The sequence below is a fragment of the Neocloeon triangulifer genome, unplaced genomic scaffold (genome assembly GCF_031216515.1).
Source record: "Neocloeon triangulifer isolate White Clay Creek 2 clone unplaced genomic scaffold, ASM3121651v1 ptg000014l, whole genome shotgun sequence".
NCBI lineage: Eukaryota > Metazoa > Arthropoda > Insecta > Ephemeroptera > Baetidae > Neocloeon > Neocloeon triangulifer.
In genome coordinates this window covers 23765280-23784638 of record NW_026775556.1, presented here as the reverse complement: position 1 = coordinate 23784638, position 19359 = coordinate 23765280, and the positions used below count along the sequence as shown (strand labels likewise).

The following is a 19359-nucleotide window of genomic DNA, read 5'->3' as shown; positions in this document are numbered from 1 at the left end:
TAATTGTATAAAACCCCCCTCCTTTATAAAACTATTTTGAATGAAATATTTTTTTTTTACTTCCGAAATGTTTTTTTTTTAATTAATAATTCTTCCTTTATAATTTTTATTCATTCTATTCAAATTTACAGGCATATCTAGTTTTGTCACAACCAATAATAAGTCATGTCACAATTGATTTCTAAATGTATAAATCTATTTTTTCGCCCAAGGCGCTTCTACACAAAATTGAAATGATAATTTCACGTTGCGTAAACAATTCGATCAAAATCTGTAGCAGGTTTTCTAATCCTTCCTTTTCATCCACACACCTCGAATGAATATTGGCACACAATAAAATTGGCTCCATAATTCACTGAGAATTGTTTTCATTTTCACATCTGCCTTCACTTCACTGGAGCGCTCGATCTAACGCAAATATAAATAATCGAGTAGAAATCGCCGACATATTTCACTACGAACAAATTGCTGATAATTCGCTAACCTGAATTCCTCTCTATCAAATAGGAATATAAATAAAATTTTCCAAACTAGAAGCAATCAATTTTAAAACAAGCAGCTTACAATTATTTGTTCTAAAAATTCCACTCTCAAAAGTCAAAACTTTCCCCTTTTATAAAAGGTGCGCATATTTGTTGAGTTGGAACTGAATTTGAATAAAACGCAAAGGATAATTTCCAATTGGAAACGCAGCGGAGACGGATTATAATTCAATTGCTTTGGCGGCAAATAGGTGCGAGAGTTTCACCTACTATGCGCATCCACGTGAGGTTAATTTGGCCCTTAACCTCAACGCACTCCATACAAGAGTGCCGTATTGTGGTGTGTGAGATGTTTTGTTGACGAGGCGCGCACCGTGAAGAGCCATGGGTGATTTTTAATTTTGCTGCAGTCGGTGTTGGTTTTTTTTTTCATTGTGAAATTGGTTGCCATCTGCTTGAGCGAGAAAATCAAATCTTCTCTTTCTCGCCGTGCGGCGAATCGCTATTTGGAAACAATATAATAATGTAAAAGTGAAATTACGAGGAAATGAGACGTGTGGAAAGATGATATGATTAAAGCGTCGACGCTATTCAAGTGCCTTACGCGCTGATTAATACTCGGCCTTTTTTGGTCTCCCGTGACACTTGACTTGACGGCAAAGATAATAATCGTATTTTTTTGCTGATGCGCTCCATAACAATGTCTATTAGTCGCGAAAGCCTTTACAAATTTGCTCAACAAAACTTTTTCTCTTTTTGTTTAAATCGAAGCTGACGGACGCGGCACACTTTTGAGATCGCTCTTTTATATTTATGCAAGGCGCACCTGTCATAATCGCGTATCGATATCTTTTAATATTGGATAAATTAGTTGCGAAATTTGTTATTCAAGATCGGCCGCGCGGAAAGGCCAATCATTTTTTTTTTAATCTATCGGTTGCTAATGATCGGAGAAGCCAAAATTGCAATCTGAATGCAATATTTAGAAATAGAAAACGGCTTTAACAGCTGAAACTGGTAATTGACAATTTAAAAATAAATTTAAATAAAATTATTAGTCACAAAATTTACGTAAGTTTGAAAAAGTAATATGAATATCTCATATTTTATAATTTCTCTAATTTTTAAATTTAAAAAAAGTAGCGCTTCGTGTCAATAGCGCCAATAATTGCCAATTAAAAAAATCGGTTTAAAATTTGTTTACATTTCTTATTTTTCATCAAATTTTAAGGCCATTCATTAAATTCAATTTTATTTCAAAATGATTTAATTTACTTAATTTTTAGCCGAAACGTCAATTTATTATCCTCAAGATAATTCCACTTGATTGTGCTTCACTCTGACTGTTCGACAATGGGACGAACGAGACACGGTTTATTGACGCGCGTGATGTCATTTCAGGCCCATTATCCTGCCAATATCAAAGAAGCCACTGCTTGTCCTGTGATTATCACCGAGGCGAGACTTCTTTCTCTCTTAACCCAAATCGATTACCTCAGCCAGCACTCGCACCGGCTACCATACTTTTCCCAATTACGCAACGGCCTCTCATCAATTTCACCTTTCTGTTATTAGCATACATTATAAAACTTGGGCCGGATATTTGGAATTACACGCGCGCGCGCGCCATTTTTATTGTTTTCTCGGCAAAACTCAAGTTGTGTTGTGGTGCAACAAGACAGGATATGTTCGAAAATAAAAATAATGTTGGAACGGGTTGCATCAACTTCACTTTAGTTTTTACTGCATTGGGTATAAACGAGGATAATAGCTTATTTATATCGCGCGTATAAGAAAGGCAAGGCCGGTCGTAGAGACGAACACTTTTTGTGTTGACGAATTTTCCCAGCAGCCGGCCAGTGAAGGGCTCTGCCGCGTCAGTGTTTCTAGCTTGTTTGTCAATCAGCGTGGCTGGCCAGTCGGTAGCATTGAGAATTAATTTGACCGGTTCGTGATGCAAAAAATGTAGACACATCAAATTTCTCCCACGCTCACTTTTCTGATGCGGATTTTTGGGGCCGGCCGAACTCATTGTTAACTAATAACTAATTTTTTTGGGACGCTCCTGCGTCACGGCTATGGGAAAATTGGCTTCGGGATTCATTGCCAAACCGAACGCCAAAGGTGAGATGGAGACGTCACTGGAAAAATCGCATGCATGTTCGACACAATACACTAAAAATGTTGTTAGAAGTGGCCATGAATTTGGTGTAAATACCAAATGGCAGAAAAAATATGAAAGGTTAAGAATTTCAAGGCGCTTTTTGAGAGAATTTTGTTGTTGTTTGTGGCGTTTCCTATCAAAGGCGTGAATAATTTGTCTAAATTAAACAAAGCACCGATCTGTACAGGCCATAATTAAAAATTTACTGACAAAGACTTGATAATTCTATTGAGGAAAATGAAAATCCTTGGCACTATCTGGTTATTAACAATTTTCAAGCCAATATCCTCAGCAATACAGACATTTAGATTTTTAGTAAATAAATTTGCAGATTTGTAATAAAAAAAATATCATCATAATTTAAATTTCATTAATTACATTGAAATTTGAAATTAATTTTTTTTGTAAAATAAAAAATACTAAATGGTTACGCGGGTCGCTTAAATTAAATAAAAAAACGATAATTTTGGACGGTGAAACACCAATTTAAAAAAGTGAAGTTTTATATCAATTTTATTAATTTTTATGTTGCATTTAGCAAAATTAAAAACAGACTAGTTTAGACTGTAAAATTCTATTAACACTAAAATTATCCTTGGAATTCTTGACTAAATGTCGTACTGCCTTATGAAATGAGTTTTCATTTTCAATAATGTGGCCCCTCACTTAACATTTCCTTGATAGGGAAGAGTCATAATTATACATTCCTACTAAAAGTTACAAGCAATAAAGTGCCACGCGCGTCCTTTCCTTGAGAAACTATGTTTCGGAACACGATGTTACCGAGGCAAATTAAATGGTGGAAAAATCATTGAAGCATTTCAAAACTCAATTAAAGTACTGTTTTGCGTACAATTTTTAACAAACGGATGTTAAGAATTACATGCTGCGATCCGACCACAGAAGAGACTCGTAATTAAATTAGCCAGAAGTTGTATTATATCCTTGGTTCGTGAAAATTTGCGGTTTCGGCAAGAGATGGTCAGGTTCAAATTAAAACAGAATCGGCTCAATTAAAAAGAACTTGTGATCCGCCAAGTGGAAACCACTCTTGTCAATGAAAACAGAAAATAGGAATAATTTTGCAATGTTTAAAAGGGACAGTATGTTCCGATTTATTTTCCCATCGAAAAAGGGACACCGAATGTAGTACTTTGCATTGTTCAGCAACTGGGCCGAAGAGAGACGCATTAATTAATTCAGCTTACAGAGCGCTTATATTATATTATTTTATACGGCGAGGCCTGGTTCTCACCACGGCAGCATCCGTCGTTTATATTCCAAGCAGAAAAACGGACGCAAATGAGTGAGGCAAACGCCTTCTTGTTCACTGTTTTTTTCAAAACGAGTGGTTTATTGTATAAGCCGACGAAATCTCACTCTAAGCTCTCGCGAAAAACAACAAACAGCAATAGAGCAAGAGAGATTTTCTCTCACACACCCAAAGCGAAAGAAAGCTGCTGGCGGATCTTCTTCTTCTTTTTTCACGGAAACACTTTTGATTTTATCTCTCGGCAGCAAAAAGAAATAAAAGATAATTTAACTTCTGGGCGCTTATTCAAGTGCGGGTAATTCAACCGCCATTAAGTACACACCGCGAGTATTAAATTAATCGCTGCTTTTGACAAAAAATGACACTCGCTTTCTGGAATTAGATCTCCACCTGCAGCTTTCATTTTTGTCCGTCCACCGAAAGATGATCACGGTTTCTAATTTAATCGTCGAATATAAAAAAAACTTGATTTATCGCTAAAGTTGTTCAATTAATTTTTTGCCAGCAGGAAGCTCATCAAGGACGGATCCGTGTAGTTCAAGGGCCGCAATAAAATATTAGGGTTTAGAAAATTTGGACCGTTCATTAAAGAAAGAGACATTCCATTAGAGTATTTTCTCTTCTTGATAAAAAAAAAATAATATTGACTTTATTTTTACTCAGTCACTGCTTCACAGACAGAGGTCCTTATAATGGCAAAGATCTTCAAAGTAAAAACATTAAAAATTTATATATTTTTTTTTTTTAGAAAATTCTTGCTAGTGCTAGTGCAGGTGGTGCTGTTTTTTCCAGCAATTTCTTTTCTTTTCTCAATACTTGAAATCATTTAAGAAATTTAATAAAATAATTTGAAAAATCAAATCACCATTAATAATCAATCTAAAATTTGACCTTAATCTTTTAATCTGTTTAATAAATATGGTATATTTTTAAATTCTTTGAAAGTAAATAAAAAAAAGCTTAAACTCAATCGTGAACAAACCTCTCAATACTTTCAGAAATTTGAAACATAAAAAAATCCAGCTGAATTATATTAGATGGAATAATCATTCATTCAATGCAAATTAGAAACAGTCAACTTGATTCATCTTGAAACTTACAAATTTGAGAATGTAAATTCAATAGTCATATATTTTCGAATAGGAAACTCCAATGCAAATTTTCTTTGCATCGTCATTAAGGCAATTAATAGCCCAGCACATAAAGCAATCTTGATGAAAGCCATGCCCAATAAAGATCATCGATAGGTCGCATGGGTCATGCACAGCTAAATTTCGCGAGCCTCAAAGGAAAGGGAAACGCAGGTGCCATTGCCATAAAACGCACGTGTGTGCGCCTCATGATTATTGTGAGACGCGAAAAAGTGAAAACAAAAACAAATGCCAGAAGTTGTTCGCCGCGTCAGGAACAAACCTCTGCAGAGATTAAAGGCCCAGATAACAATTATAAATGAGCTTCTCACTGTCAAACATTGAGGATGAGATTTCCATTTGCATGACCCTCGGTTCAGTCCATTCAAAGTTGGAGGATCATCTCGCCCCGGGAGTCTCTCGGAAACGCGACGATTTTGAAATTCGACTCCCCGCCGAGTCTCGGCGGAAAATAATTCGTCGTGGATTTTAACCAACAAGTCACTCTGTCACTTTTGCGGCTGCAGCTTTACACGGATTTGTCGCATTTTTACTTTTCACAAACCGCATTCGTGAGATATTCTTGACAGGGAGATTGGTCTGATCTCTTGTCATGGGAACCGAAAAAGTAAATAGAATTTCAATTTTTTCGGCGAGGAGAGAAATTTACAGCGTGTTCTATAATCGACTGACGCATCTCTTCTCGACAGCAAATTTATTTTCTCTGAAGAATTTCGAAACGAGTGTGTAAATTGAATACACCGGCCAAGGGTTATTGATGAGAGCCGACGACAAGAGGAGCGAAAATTTCAATCTGATTGAGCGAGAATAATTTCCAAGTTGTGCAATGTGAAAAGTACTTGTACGAACAAATAGGTTGTGTTGCTAATGTATTACGTTTGGAAACAATTTGGTTCTCACACGAGAGATATAAAAGGGCGACGAGAACAATGTGCGAATGGTGCTCACATCTCTTCGATGCGAGATGTGCCCGGCTGACAATGAATTACGCCGAAGCAAACAATAAAATTGGGCATGTGTTCGCCGAGAGTTGATTGTACAAAAGAGCAAAACTGCATCATTGTATAGTTTTCTTTAATATTTCATGATTAATAGGAATGGCGTCGAGCAAAAACCTTTATCATTATAGTTGATAACTTTTAAAAATAAATTACATTTAATCATAAATTTATAAATTTCTTTTTCAATTTTTGTTATTTAAGGCGAACAATTTTGATGATTAATTTTAGACCTGACATGTTCTAAAGACTACTGTTAATATTCTTGTCTAACAGAACAACAATAAAATTGAATTGAATTGAATTATTTACGGTTTAAATCTGCCGGTGAATTGAATTGAATCTGAATTATTTAAAAAAAAATATAAAATAAAATAGAGAATATTATTTTGAGTTCTAAAAACTGTTGGCCAGCGTTTACGAAATTATATTTGTATGTCTAAAATGAATATTTTGTTTTTAAAATTCTTGTTTAATTTTCAGAAAATATAAATATTTCTCATGTGAATTTCTGCAACTGAGAGAAAAAACATCCAATGTCACAAAACAGAAAAAAATCAAACATTGCTGCAAGTTAAAATTAAAAATATATACTGATTTAAATGTCTTTTTTCTTCTAATTCAATTTTTTAACATTTTAATATAAAATTCAGTATTGGAAAATCTGTTTCGAGAAAATTGAAATTTCTAATTAAAAGTCGAAAGGAAGATAATTCTTAATTTTTGTTGGAAAGGTACATGCGGGTACATGGATCATTTCCACATTAAAAAGGTTCACTTTGTCAAACTCCGTTACTCAATGAATGCAATGGTTGTAATAGGCAGAGTTTTATTGCTTTAATTTATCTTGTTTAAGTTTTTTTCTGTTGACGTTGTCAGTGGTTTAAGTGCAGCTTTTGCAGTTCGCACATAAATACACACGTCTTATTGGATTCTCATAACCGTGTGGTTATTTCTGGGTGCGCACCGAAACTAATTGCAGCCGCCGTGGAAATGTGTTTTGCGTGCGATCGGCCGGAATATTTATGGGTCACACTACGTATGGAAAGGGCCAAAGAGCAACAATGAGACCATTAATTCACGGTAATGACCAAACAGCGCGGGAGAAGAGCGAAGAGGTGAAATTCAAATTCCCATCGGCGGCACCGACAAGGGCATTGCAAAAATTGGAAAGGTGCCCCGGCCGATTGTCTCTATGTGTGTGTATCGTACTATGCAGGATTATAGTTAATTAAAGTGCTGCCGTTATGCAACCGTTTGCAATTCGGGTCCTGGCTTGGGAGAATTTGAGAGATTCGTGAGAATTCCGATGCTTTGTGATTGATGGTGCCGATGATCGGTGCTGCAACAACAACAGCAGGTGACTTTGCCTTGCACGTCACTCCGAACCGGCAAGGTGAATCAATCATATTTTGATGGGTGAAATTTTGCAGAGTAAAATGAAACATCTTCATAATTTACCCTGGAGGTCTATTCCTGAAAATTTACATTTCAACAGTTTCCTCAAAAACAGGCAAGATATTTTTAAACAAAACATAAATTAAATACTTTTATATTAGATACGCAAAGTTGATTCACACTCAGTAGACTGATGAAAAATTTAATTTTAAATTAATTTTCAAATGGAGTAAATATTGAAATAATTATATGAACTAATAATAAAATTTTATTGAAGAAATAGTTTTATGGTAATAATGATACTGAAGTTTTTGTTATCTGCATTTGCGTGATAAGTCCCGCTAGCATTTCTGTTAGGTTTGATAAAAGTTTTAAGCGTTCATCCCTAATTTAGAATCTTTCATAAAGAAATAAATATTATTAATCTGGACAGTATTGTTGCGGCAATTTGAAGTTTGAAACAGGTTTGAAAGCTTTTTTTTTTTTTAATAAACTGAAAACAAATAATTGGAATTATAACAGAAATTTAATTATTTTAATGTTGAAAAAATAGCAGATTTTATAGTAGCTTATTATATTATTATTTTTTTTTATTTAATTGATGATTGGTTATTGAGATTTTGGTATTTTTATTGCTTTTTTGTGTGTCAAATTGCATTTTCAGTTGGAATCACAAGAATTTATGTTGAAACAGAGCTGACTGGAAAGTGCTGATGATACATTTTGCAGAATAACACGGCGGGAGGCGAAAGTCGTGCCGGTTGTGAAAAATGTTTTTTCATATTTTCGAGACAAATTATATTCGCCGCGGTCACTTCTAGGCGCGCATCAGAATAATACAATTTCCCTGTCGAGAAGAAATATATATTCAATTATTATTTCTTATTTCTCTCGCAGCAAGAGTATTCTATATATTTGCTCAAGCAATTACTTTCTCTGCTTTTTCTCGCAATTTGACACGACTAAGTAAGATGCTGTGTGGTTTGGCTTGGGAATGTGGCGACGGATCATTTGTTCGTTTCATCTATCTCAATCCAGCAAGAGAAAAGTGGAGGCGAAGAAATTATCGTCGCTTGGCTATTGTGCCGAGATGGACGATTCAATCAACAATCGGAGCAGTTCGCTCCTGGGGAATGAGCCATCGCTCCTCGGGAAAGAGCCATCGCACTTCCAAAAATACCCAAGTAATAAAAAAAATTCATGTTTGTCAAATTTCAATATGGCCGCAGGAGATACTTAAGGGTTTACTAAAACTCCTGTCAAATTAAAACGATTGAACATTTTTTACTTTTCTCTGCGGGAAGTTGAAGCTAATAAACCAAGGTATCTTTTATCAGTGAAAACAAAGTTTGTAATTTAAAAGTCATTGACCCTGGCAAAAGGTCAAAAATTAAATTTTTCTGCCCCTTGAAAGTATGCAACTAGAACAAAGATCTGAGATTGTCAAAAGATGCGCGCGCCATGTCTTTTTACGTCCAGCTCTAATTTTTCAAAAAATTTGGTTTAGCCATTGGCGAAATGTATATAATTAAAAAATTGTCTTCGAATGACTGAATTACGATGATCGAGACCTTTTCTGACGACTGTAAACTTTAAAATTAGTGTTATTTTTGAAATATTTTAGTCCCTATTGATGAGTTTTGATGCATCCTATCCAAAACTAATGATATTAAAAAAAAAAATTTGGTCGTTGTTGATATACACTTTAATATTTGTTAAATTGTTATAATGAATTAACTAATGGTCTTGGAAATAATGGTTAAATTGGATTTTTTGGCAAAAATGATGAGGAAAAACAGTTTCAATAGTTATTAAATTTTTTGTTTTATGTAATTTTTGAGGGGAATGATTTAGTATAATAGTTTTTCATTGTGATTTACAACTTATTTGAAAGAAAGTGTTTTCATTTCTTATTTGTTTTTATTTTTAGAAATTAAACAATTAGCTGGCGGACGGGACGCGTTTTGTGACTGCCAACATGATGACATGTGCAACAAGCCCAAAAACAGGCTCGTCCACATTCTGCCTTACGAGGCCACCCGAGTGTGTCTGCAGCCGATCAAGGGCATGGAAGGCTCGGACTACATCAAAGCCAGTTTCATCGACGGATACAAGTACCGCGCTGCGTACATTGCGACGCTGATTTTTCCGACCCCTTTTGAGAAAACCAAAACTTTTCCGGAAAGGCGTGTGCGATACATCATTCGATTGGGCACATCAAGGAGATGCTAAAAATAAATTTTTATCAAAATCGGATCATTTTCCAATTATTAGGGCAGTTTGAATTTTAAAATCTTTTTAATTAATGAAAATTGCCCTAAAAATTGGAAAAATGATCCGATTTTCATATAACAACACCTTAATTCTCTCTATTAAGAAACTCAGAACGAAGATAAATTAAGCGAGTTAAGTAAATGATTATTATGCATTGTGGAAAAAATGGAGAGATGGCGATCCTGAGGAGCCACGCTCCTGAGGAGCCGGCGCTCCTGAGGAGCCGGCGCTCCTGAGGAGCCGGCGCTCCTGAGGAGCCGGCGCTCCTGGGAGCCGGCGCTCCTGTGGAGCCGGCGCTCCTGAGGAGCCGGCGCTCCTGAGGAGCCGGCGCTCCTGAGGAGCCGGCGCTCCTGAGGAGCCGGAGCTCCTGAGGAGCCGGCGCTCCTGTGGAGCCGGCGCTCCTGAGGAGCCGGCGCTCCTGAGGAGCCGGCGCTCCTGAAGAGCCGGCGCTCCTGAGGAGCCGGCGCTCCTGAGGAGCCGGCGCTCCTGAGGAGCCGGCGCTCCTGAGGAGCCGGCGCTCCTGAGGAGCCGGCGCTCCTGAGGAGCCGGCGCTCCTGAGGAGCCGGCGCTCCTGAGGAGCCGGCGCTCCTGAGGAGCCGGCGCTCCTGAGGAGCCGGCGCTCCTGAGGAGCCGGCGCTCCTGAGGAGCCGGCGCTCCTGAGGAGCCGGCGCTCCTGAGGAGCCGGCGCTCCTGGGAGCCGGCGCTCCTGGGAGTCGGCGCTCCTGAGGAGCCGGCGCTCCTGGGAGCCGGCGCTCCTGAGGAGCCGGCGCTCCTGAGGAGCCGGCGCTCCTGAGGAGCCGGCGCTCCTGGGAGCCGGCGCTCCTGAGGAGCCGGCGCTCCTGGGGAATGAGCCATGGCTCCTCGGGAAAGAGCCATCGCTCCTCGGGAAAGAGCCATCGCTCCTCGGGAAAGAGCCATCGCTCCTCGGGAAAGAGCCATCGCTCTTTCAAAAATACCCAAGTAATAAAAAAATTTCATATTTGTCAAATTTCAAAATGGCCGCAGATACTTAAGGGTTTACTAAAACTGCTGTCAAATTAAAACGAGCGAATATTTTTTACTTTTCTCTGCGGGAAGTTGAAGCTAATAAACCAAGGTGTCTTTTATCAGTGGAAACAAAGTTTGTAATTTAAAAGTTATTGACCCTGGCAAAAGGTCAAAAATTAAATTTTTCTGCCCCTTGAAAGTATGCAACCAGAACAAAGATCTGAGATTGTCAAAAGATGCGCGCGCCATGTCTTTTTACGTCCAGCTCTAATTTTTCAAAAAATATGGTTTAGCCATTGGCGAAATGTATATAATTAAAAAATTGTCTTCGAATGACTGAATTACGATGATCGAGACCTTTTCTGACGACTGTAAACTTTAAAATTAGTGTTATTTTTAAAATATTTTAGTCCCTATTGATGAGTTTTGATGCATCCTATCCAAAACTAATGATATTAAAAAAAAAATTTGGTCGTTGTTGAGATACACTTTAATATTTGTTAAATTGTTAAAATGAATTAACTTATAGTCTTGGAAATAATGGTTAAATTGGATTTTTTGGAAAAAATGATGAGGAAAAACAGTTTCAATAGTTATTAAATTTTTTGTTTTATATAATATTTGAGGGTAATGATTTTTAGTATAATAGTTTTTCATTGTGATTTATAACTTATTTGAATGAAAGTGTTTTCATTTCTTATTCGTTTTTTATTTTTAGAAATTAAACAACTAGCTGGCGGACGGGACGCGTTTTGTGACTGCCAAACATGATGTGCAACAAGCCCTAAAACAGGCTCGTCCACATTCTGCCTTACGAGGCCACCCGAGTGTGTCTGCAGCCGATCAGGGGCATGGAAGGCTCGGACTACATCAAAGCCAGTTTCATCGACGGATACAAGTACCGCGCTGCGTACATTGCGACGCAAGGACCTCGGGCCCACACCTCGGAGAACCTTTGGCGCATGCTGTGGGAGCGCAACTCGACCATTATCGTCCTGCTCACCAAACTCAAAGAAATGGGCCGAGTGAGAAATTCAAATGTTTCATCATAAATTTTTCTAATTTTCAAAAAAATTTAGGAAAAATGTTTCCAATACTGGCCAAACGAATGGTCCGTGCGCTACGATTGCTTAGTGGTGGACCCAATTGCTGAGTACAACATGCCCCAGTACATTCTGAGAGAATTCAAAGTATTTGCTTTCCATTAAAAAAATTAAATATAAAATTAATTTAATTAGATATCTGATTCGAGAGACAGCAGTCGCGGACGATTCGTCAGTTCCAGTTTGTGGACTGGCCAGAGCAAGGCGTTCCCAAAATTCCCACATGCGCGAATTTTGAGGACGCAGAGAACAGCGATGGTCCAAACGGAGGTAACGAAACTCATAATTTAATGAATTTGAGTAATTTTACATATTTAGCTAATTCAATTTATAAAGCATAGAATGGAATTATTTGCCAAAATTAAATTATTAAAGGATTCAATAAATAAATCAAATAAATGATTTTAAGTTATAATTTAATACAAAATTCTTATTTTTTTAAACTCAGGAATTATATTTCTTCAATTTTAGCTCCATTTTTTCCTGCTAAAATTTTTAAAAATTTGTCCCTTTTTCCTCCATCGCTCCTCGGGAAAGAGCCATTGCTCCTTGGGCTCCTTTTATGGAAAAATTCATAATTTGCTTTTTTCCAGACTGAAGACCAGTATATTTTTATTAACGACGCTCTGCTTGAGCACTTCATTTGCGGCAACTCCGAAGTTCCCGCCCGAAGTCTGCACTCTCACTTGCAAAGACTGCTCATAGCTCCAATCGCACCTGATCAACCCACAGGAATGGAGCTTGAATTTAAGGTAAAAAAAAAAATGACTAATTCTTAGTTCAATTAAATTAAATTAATATAATTTAAGGTCTAAAAAATGAATTTTAAATGATGTGTAGAAGTTACGAAAAGATCACAGATGATAACTTTGATACATTTATAATAATGTCTTTTTCTTAATATTTGTTAAATTGCTATAATGAATTAACTAATAGTCTTGGAAATAATGGTTAAAACTGCGTCTTAAATCTAATTAAAAAGGAAGTAGTAAAATTGACAAATCGTTATGTAAAAATATATATATGTAACCCTTTGAATATTTTTTTGCAAGTAATGTTTTAAGCGAATAATTTTGCACGCTTCGCTCGCATACTAGCTTTTATATTTCAGAACAAAAATTTTCTCACAACATTATAATATAATTTAAGCTTCATAATTCCTTTCTATTTAAAATTTAATAAATTTTAATGACACAATCACTAATCAGCCGAAATAAACTTTTTAAGTTCAGTTTTAAAAAAAAAGAATTAATTATAAATTAAAAGTAAAACAAAAAATTGTATTGACAAGTTTAAATTACTTTATTCCTAAACACCAATAATAATAATTACTTTGTTATTTTGTGTTTTTAAATAAACGCCACTTTGTGTTTTTAAATTAAAGCTTAATTAAGAGATGGCCGTCGGAGCACGCTCGCTTTGGTGGCTCGTTCTTTTTCTCAGTTTTGCAGCAGTTAACGTCCGATTACATTTCGCACTCGACAATTTTTTTGTCCGCAACTCTAAATCATTACCGAAACCGCGCGTTTACAGATCCAGAAGGAGTTCCTTCTACCGTCTCGGATTTCTCAGTGCTCGCATAATTATGTTGGCCGCACAAGTAAGGAGGGTAAAGCCCTCCTTGCGCAAAAAGCGACGCACAAGCAACGCAATGTGCTTTTAAATATTAAATAATTAATTATTATTTAATAACTCCTCGGGAAAGAGCCATGGCTCCTGGGGAAAGAGCCATCGCTCCTGGGGAAAGAGCCATCGCTCCTCGGGAAAGAACCATCGCTCTTCCAAAATAACCAAGTAATAAAAAATTTCATATTTTTCAAATTTCAATATGGCCGCAGGAGATACTTAAGGGTTTACTAAAACTCCTGTCAAATTAAAACGAGTGAACATTTTTTACTTTTCTCTGCGGGAAGTTGAAGCTAATAAACCAAGGTATCTTTTATCAGTGGAAACAAAGTTTGTAATTTAAAAGTCATTGACCCTGGCAAAAGGTCAAAAATTAAATTTTTCTGCCCCTTGAAAGTATGCAACTAGAACAAAGATCTGAGATTGTCAAAAGATGCGCGCGCCATGTCTTTTTACGTCCAGCTCTAATTTTTCAAAAAATTTGGTTTAGCCATTGGCGAAATGTATATAATTAAAAAATTGTCTTCGAATGACGGAATTACGATGATCGAGACCTTTTCTGACGACTGTAAACTTTAAAATTAGTGTTATTTTTAAAATATTTTAGTCCCTATTGATGAGTTTTGATGCATCCTATCCAAAACTAATGATATTAAAAAAAAAAATTTGGTCGTTGTTGATATACACTTTAATATTTGTTAAATTGTTATAATGAATTAACTAATGGTCTTGGAAATAATGGTTAAATTGGATTTTTTGGAAAAAATGATGAGGAAAAACAGTTTCAATAGTTATTAAATTTTTTGTTTTATGTAATTTTTGAGGGTAATGATTTAGTATAATAGTTTTTCATTGTGATTTACAACTTATTTGAAAGAAAGTGTTTTCATTTCTTATTTGTTTTTATTTTTAGAAATTAAACAATTAGCTGGCGGACGGGACGCGTTTTGTGACTGCCAACATGATGACATGTGCAACAAGCCCAAAAACAGGCTCGTCCACATTCTGCCTTACGAGGCCACCCGAGTGTGTCTGCAGCCGATCAAGGGCATGGAAGGCTCGGACTACATCAAAGCCAGTTTCATCGACGGATACAAGTACCGCGCTGCGTGCATTGCGACGCTGATTTTTCCGACCCCTTTTGAGAAAACCAAAACTTTTCCGGAAAGGCATGTGCGATACATCATTCGATTGGGCACATCAAGGAGATGCTAAAAATAAATTTTTATCAAAATCGGATCATTTTCCAATTATTAGGGCAGTTTGAATTTTAAAATCTTTTTAATTAATGAAAATTGCCCTAAAAATTGGAAAAATGATCCGATTTTCATATAACAACACCTTAATTCTCTCTATTAAGAAACTCAGAACGAAGATAAATTAAGCGAGTTAAGTAAATGATTATTATGTATTGTGGAAAAAATGGAGAGATGGCGATCCTGAGGAGCCGGCGCTCCTGGGAGCTGGCGCTCCTGAGGAGCCGGCGCTCCTGAGGAGCCGGCGCTCCTGGGAGCCGGCGCTCCTGAGGAGCCGGCGCTCCTGGGAGCCGGCGCTCGTGGGAGCCGGCGCTCCTGAGGAGCCGGCGCTCCTGAGGAGCCGGCGCTCCTGGGAGCCGGCGCTCCTGAGGAGCCGGCGCTCCTGAGGAGCCGGCGCTCCTGAGGAGCCGGCGCTCCTGAGGAGCCGGCCCGGCGCTCCTGGGAGCCGGCGCTCCTGGGAGCCGGCGCTCCTGGGAGCCGGCGCTCCTGAGGAGCCGGCGCTCCTGAGGAGCCGGCGCTCCTGAGGAGCCGGCGCTCCTGAGGAGCCGGCGCTCCTGAGGAGCCGGCGCTCCTGAGGAGCCGGCGCTCCTGAGGAGCCGGCGCTCCTGAGGAGCCGGCGCTCCTGAGGAGCCGGCGCTCCTGAGGAGCCGGCGCTCCTGAGGAGCCGGCGCTCCTGAGGAGCCTCCTGAGGAGCCGGCGCTCCTGAGGAGCCTCCTGAGGAGCCGGCGCTCCTGAGGAGCCGGCGCTCCTGAGGAGCCGGCGCTCCTGAGGAGCCGGCGCTCCTGAGGAGCCGGCGCTCCTGAGGAGTCGGCGCTCCTGAGGAGTCGGTGCTCCTGACCATTTTTTCTTGCTTAAATTTTTAAAAATTTTTCTTTTTTTCAGGAGCAATACCAGTTTTTCTACCGCGCCGCCCTGGAATATTTATTGTTTTGTTTATTTAAATACAAAGAGTAATGTTTATAACTAAACGAAATAAACACCAAATGACGTTTATTATTAAAAAACACAAAAGTAAAGTTTGTAATAAAGCGATTAAAAATCCTGCAAGTTGCAAGTACAGCAGAGGGCAGCACCGCCTCAGTTCAGACGGCACTCGCACAGCTGGCGCTCGCGGAACGGAGTGTCGAAAATTTCATAAACACAAACAGCCGAACCCAAACACAATTTTATTTTCAGCTCTCTTAATTCTCTGATTGCTACTCCCTTTTGCGGTGGCGAATTTCTCGATTGCTAAATAGATGCGTCGGTGAGCAAGGCAAGCGTTTTCCGAACAAATCCCTCCTTCAATGACATGGCCACGACTTTTTCCCTGGCCCATAATTCACTTGACTTCATCTCTTTTTCATGACTTGACAAAGGGAGTTCATGAATTGAAAAATGTTTGGCTGATTTTTGTTTACAACTCGTTGCAGGACTCTCATTCCCAGGCTCAAATCGCAACTCGGCTTTCTTTGATGGCCGAAACTCAAGCTGCAGGCCATGGATATGCTGGAGGAGAGCCTGTGTCAAAAGGTGCTAAGAAACAGAGCCTGCCCTTTTCGCTGCAAAACCGCCAGAGTGGATGTTCGGACCATGTGTTTGCCAGAGGTTTAAAGGTGGCTGCGGAAACCGCTCTGGTTGACAAAGAGGAATATGCAGACCGGGTATGTGATTTCTCATTTCTCAGTTTACTTGCGTCATGATCGATTGAAAGAAGAAAGTGATTTATTAATCATGCATTTGATGATTATTTTAGAAATTCCACATTCCACCTATGACGAGGTCAACGTTCCTTATGGTTTTTAGTCCTAATGGGTAAATAAAAACAAAAAATTGATGAATTTCGACTATGAGATATTTTACTTTCAGAAAACTTGTTGCATCTACCCACGGCGATCATATAATCTACGTAAGTGAGGTGGCGACCGGCAGATGTGTCCGACAGCTGAGTGGACACCCCAGAACCCCCTGGTGCCTGGCATTTCACCCCTCAAACAACGACTTGTTGGCTTCTGGCTGTCTCGGAGGAGAAGTCAGGGTCTGGGATCTCTGTGTAAATTAAATTGCTTTCTCTAAAAGATAAAATTTATTCATAAATTGAACGTTCTCCATTTCTAGGGTGCAAGTGAGGTTTGGTGTTCTGGGGGTCAAACTGTGATTGCGTCAATAGCTTTCCACCCCACTTCAGACTGTCTCTTAGTGATTGCAACTCACAACGAGCTCCTGTTTTGGGACTGGAGCAGGAAAACCCCTTTCATGAAAATCAGCACCAAGCATGAGAAAGAGCGAGTCAGGTTAGACAAAGAGATTGAATTTCCCGTGTCGCCTGTAATAAAAATGTCCTTATTCTTCCAGATATGTCACTTTTGATTCAACTGGTCATTTTTTAATCACCGGCATAGCTAACAGACTTCTTTACTCCGCCTCTGTCGTCGAGGCTCATACGGTGAGCGATGACAGTGAGCCTGGAGAAGTCTCAAGTGTTAGGTAAGTTAAAGCAGATAAATTTTGTGCAACTTAATCAGAGCAATCTACTAGACCTAGAGAAAACACATCCAGGGTACCTCCGTCAGGTGGAGCTGCGGAACCGGAGAGACGAACCATAACCGTAACTCTTTACTTATATCCAATGAAATTTATATTTCAAATGATTACTGAAATTTTCAGTCTGCTGCGTCTAGGCCACCTCAGCAACCAGACAACCAATCCAACGGAGAGATTGAACCACCAGAAAGACTGCCATCCTATTTGTTAACAAGCCAGAGGCCACCTAACCCACTTCTGCGCTACAACGCTGTTCCTACCACGTCTGCAACTGCAAGCACAAGCACCTCCAATTCTCCTGGCGACAGTTCGTCTTCAACCTCAAGTCCATCCTCATCTCCATGGTCACTGGCCTATGCAATTATGGGTGGAAATGCAGGCACTCAGGAAAGGGTGCGTCTTTCTCTGCCTGCAAGAAGATCTTCGACAACCCCTCAGTCGCGGAGGAGGATTCCTGTTTCGTCCAGTTTTCTGAGCAGAAATGAGGCCAGCCGTACTCTAACCACTCAGCAGAACAGGAGACTTTTTGTCAGAGAGTTTGCCAACCAGCTTTTCTCTATGTTTGCCAGTTATGTGCATGAGATGTCTTCCGACAGTGAAAACGACGCTGTCGAACCAGAGGCTCCAGCCGTTCCGGCACCCCAGGCTGTTAGGTCAAGGTCTGGAGGAGTTCCCTCCTTGACTGAAAGATATCGGAGGTTTCGTCCTTTGAGGTTTGTTAATTTCACAATTAAATTGTTTTAAATGTAATAAGAAACTTTTGCAGGGTTGGCAGATGGAACTCTAACATTATTACCCAAAGCAACTTAATCATTCATTCGCCCAACGAGGCAGCTAGTGGTTCTCGACAGCCAACTCCTGGAGAGAGAGGTATAAATATATTTGAATAGTGTTTCATTATATAGAATTTCAAATTATTTTTAAAGATAAGACCGTTGCAGTTGTGCACATTGATTTTTATAATTAATTATAATATAATATGTGTATATAAGTAAAATTTCGGGCTATATTTTTCTAACTTGGTCAATTAAATATTAAAATGTCATTATTCTTCATTTTTTTTTTGCAGGCTACATTTTTGCAAACATCCATGTAAATCACAGGATTCAGTGCTGGACCTTCAACGTACTGGATTTTCCACCAGACATTTCAGACTCTTTGAAAAACATTGTTGTTCCTAAGTGCAAGATCAACAACGACTCCAGTGTGAGCATCTCCTCCTGCAGTCAGCTATTGGCTGCCATCATCCCCGAGTGCCATTCTCACGACGTGAAAATAAGTAAAACCCATCGATTAGATTAAAATAATTACTAAATTAATAATTATTAATTTTCAGACGTCTACAGTCTAGGGAAAGAGTCTCTAGGTCATCTCCTTTTCACACATTCGCTGGCTCGTAACGTCGTTTCCATTAGTTTCTCACCAAGCACCCAGTTCCTGTTAGTGGGTTTTGCAGCAAACCGTCTCCTGGCATTTCGAAGGGAACGGTACCCTATGGCTCAGATCTTCAGAGTTCCGCCGAATGATAACCCTTATTACAATGCTAAGCCTAGTAGTTTGGAGTCATTGAAATATTTGATGCAACACAGTGACGCATCATGCACATATCGAGGCATTAATTGCATGCGCTGGGCGCCCATTTCTGGCCAGGGAATGATGTACGGCACAAACACTGGAGAATTAGGAATACTCTACTAACTTTTAGAAGTGAACAACTCTGCCATGGTTGGCTAAGAATTTGTGATCTCTCGTGTTCTGTGACTGCAAATTTATTAATCTGAGCTCATCTTTAGAATCTTTATTTTTTATTTTTCTCTGAATAATGGTAAAGAATGCCCTTTAAAAAAATTGTGAATCAATCCGTGTTGTATACGACATACTTTAATTTGCTCTCCAGGATTGCGTTAATCGTTAAGTTTCAACAAAAAAGTGAGAAGTGCCTTGATTAAAAATGCAAAAAGAGCATTAAGTGCTGTACTATCCTCTCATCTTTTAATAATTTCAGAATATCGATCCTAGATGCAACATATAAAATATATTTAATGTATTAGATAATTATATAGAAATAAAAAAGTTTACAATTAAATTATGTTGTAAATAAGATCAGTCTTAAAAATTAAATAA

General features: G+C 38.7%; 3 protein-coding genes across 6 annotated transcripts in view; all 3 read left to right on the top strand.

The window, feature by feature from the left end:
• The window catches only part of LOC132200185 (receptor-type tyrosine-protein phosphatase S-like), a 23050-nt gene extending 8544 nt beyond the window's left edge, over positions 1 to 14506 (top strand). For both annotated transcript variants that reach the window (XM_059625446.1, XM_059625447.1), the window contains exons 2-6: positions 11446 to 11752; positions 11807 to 11917; positions 11966 to 12100; positions 12424 to 12582; positions 14370 to 14506. In XM_059625446.1, the coding sequence (XP_059481429.1) occupies positions 11579 to 11752; positions 11807 to 11917; positions 11966 to 12100; positions 12424 to 12582; positions 14370 to 14384 (594 nt within the window). In that variant the 5' untranslated portion in view covers positions 11446 to 11578 and the 3' untranslated portion in view covers positions 14385 to 14506. The remainder of the gene's footprint in view (positions 1 to 11445; positions 11753 to 11806; positions 11918 to 11965; positions 12101 to 12423; positions 12583 to 14369) is intronic.
• On the top strand, positions 8527 to 9866 carry LOC132200186 (receptor-type tyrosine-protein phosphatase alpha-like). Its single transcript, XM_059625448.1, has 2 exons — positions 8527 to 8650; positions 9397 to 9866. The coding sequence occupies exons 1-2, from the start codon at positions 8557 to 8559 to the stop codon at positions 9696 to 9698; spliced, it is 396 nt and encodes a 131-aa protein (XP_059481431.1). The 5' UTR covers positions 8527 to 8556; the 3' UTR covers positions 9699 to 9866.
• On the top strand, positions 14484 to 19359 carry LOC132200183 (activating molecule in BECN1-regulated autophagy protein 1-like). 3 transcript variants are annotated; one of them, XM_059625445.1, is made up of 11 exons: positions 14484 to 14625; positions 16125 to 16355; positions 16448 to 16506; positions 16561 to 16744; positions 16810 to 16985; positions 17047 to 17178; positions 17230 to 17299; positions 17359 to 17948; positions 18002 to 18105; positions 18305 to 18514; positions 18572 to 19359. In XM_059625445.1, exons 2-11 carry the CDS (start codon positions 16167 to 16169, stop codon positions 18931 to 18933), a joined length of 2076 nt encoding a protein of 691 aa, XP_059481428.1. In that variant the 5' UTR covers positions 14484 to 14625; positions 16125 to 16166; the 3' UTR covers positions 18934 to 19359. The 3 variants fall into 3 exon arrangements, with proteins under 3 accessions (XP_059481428.1, XP_059481427.1, XP_059481426.1); XM_059625444.1 differs by lacking the exon at positions 14484 to 14625 and adding an exon at positions 15643 to 15958; XM_059625443.1 differs by lacking the exon at positions 14484 to 14625 and adding an exon at positions 15644 to 15967.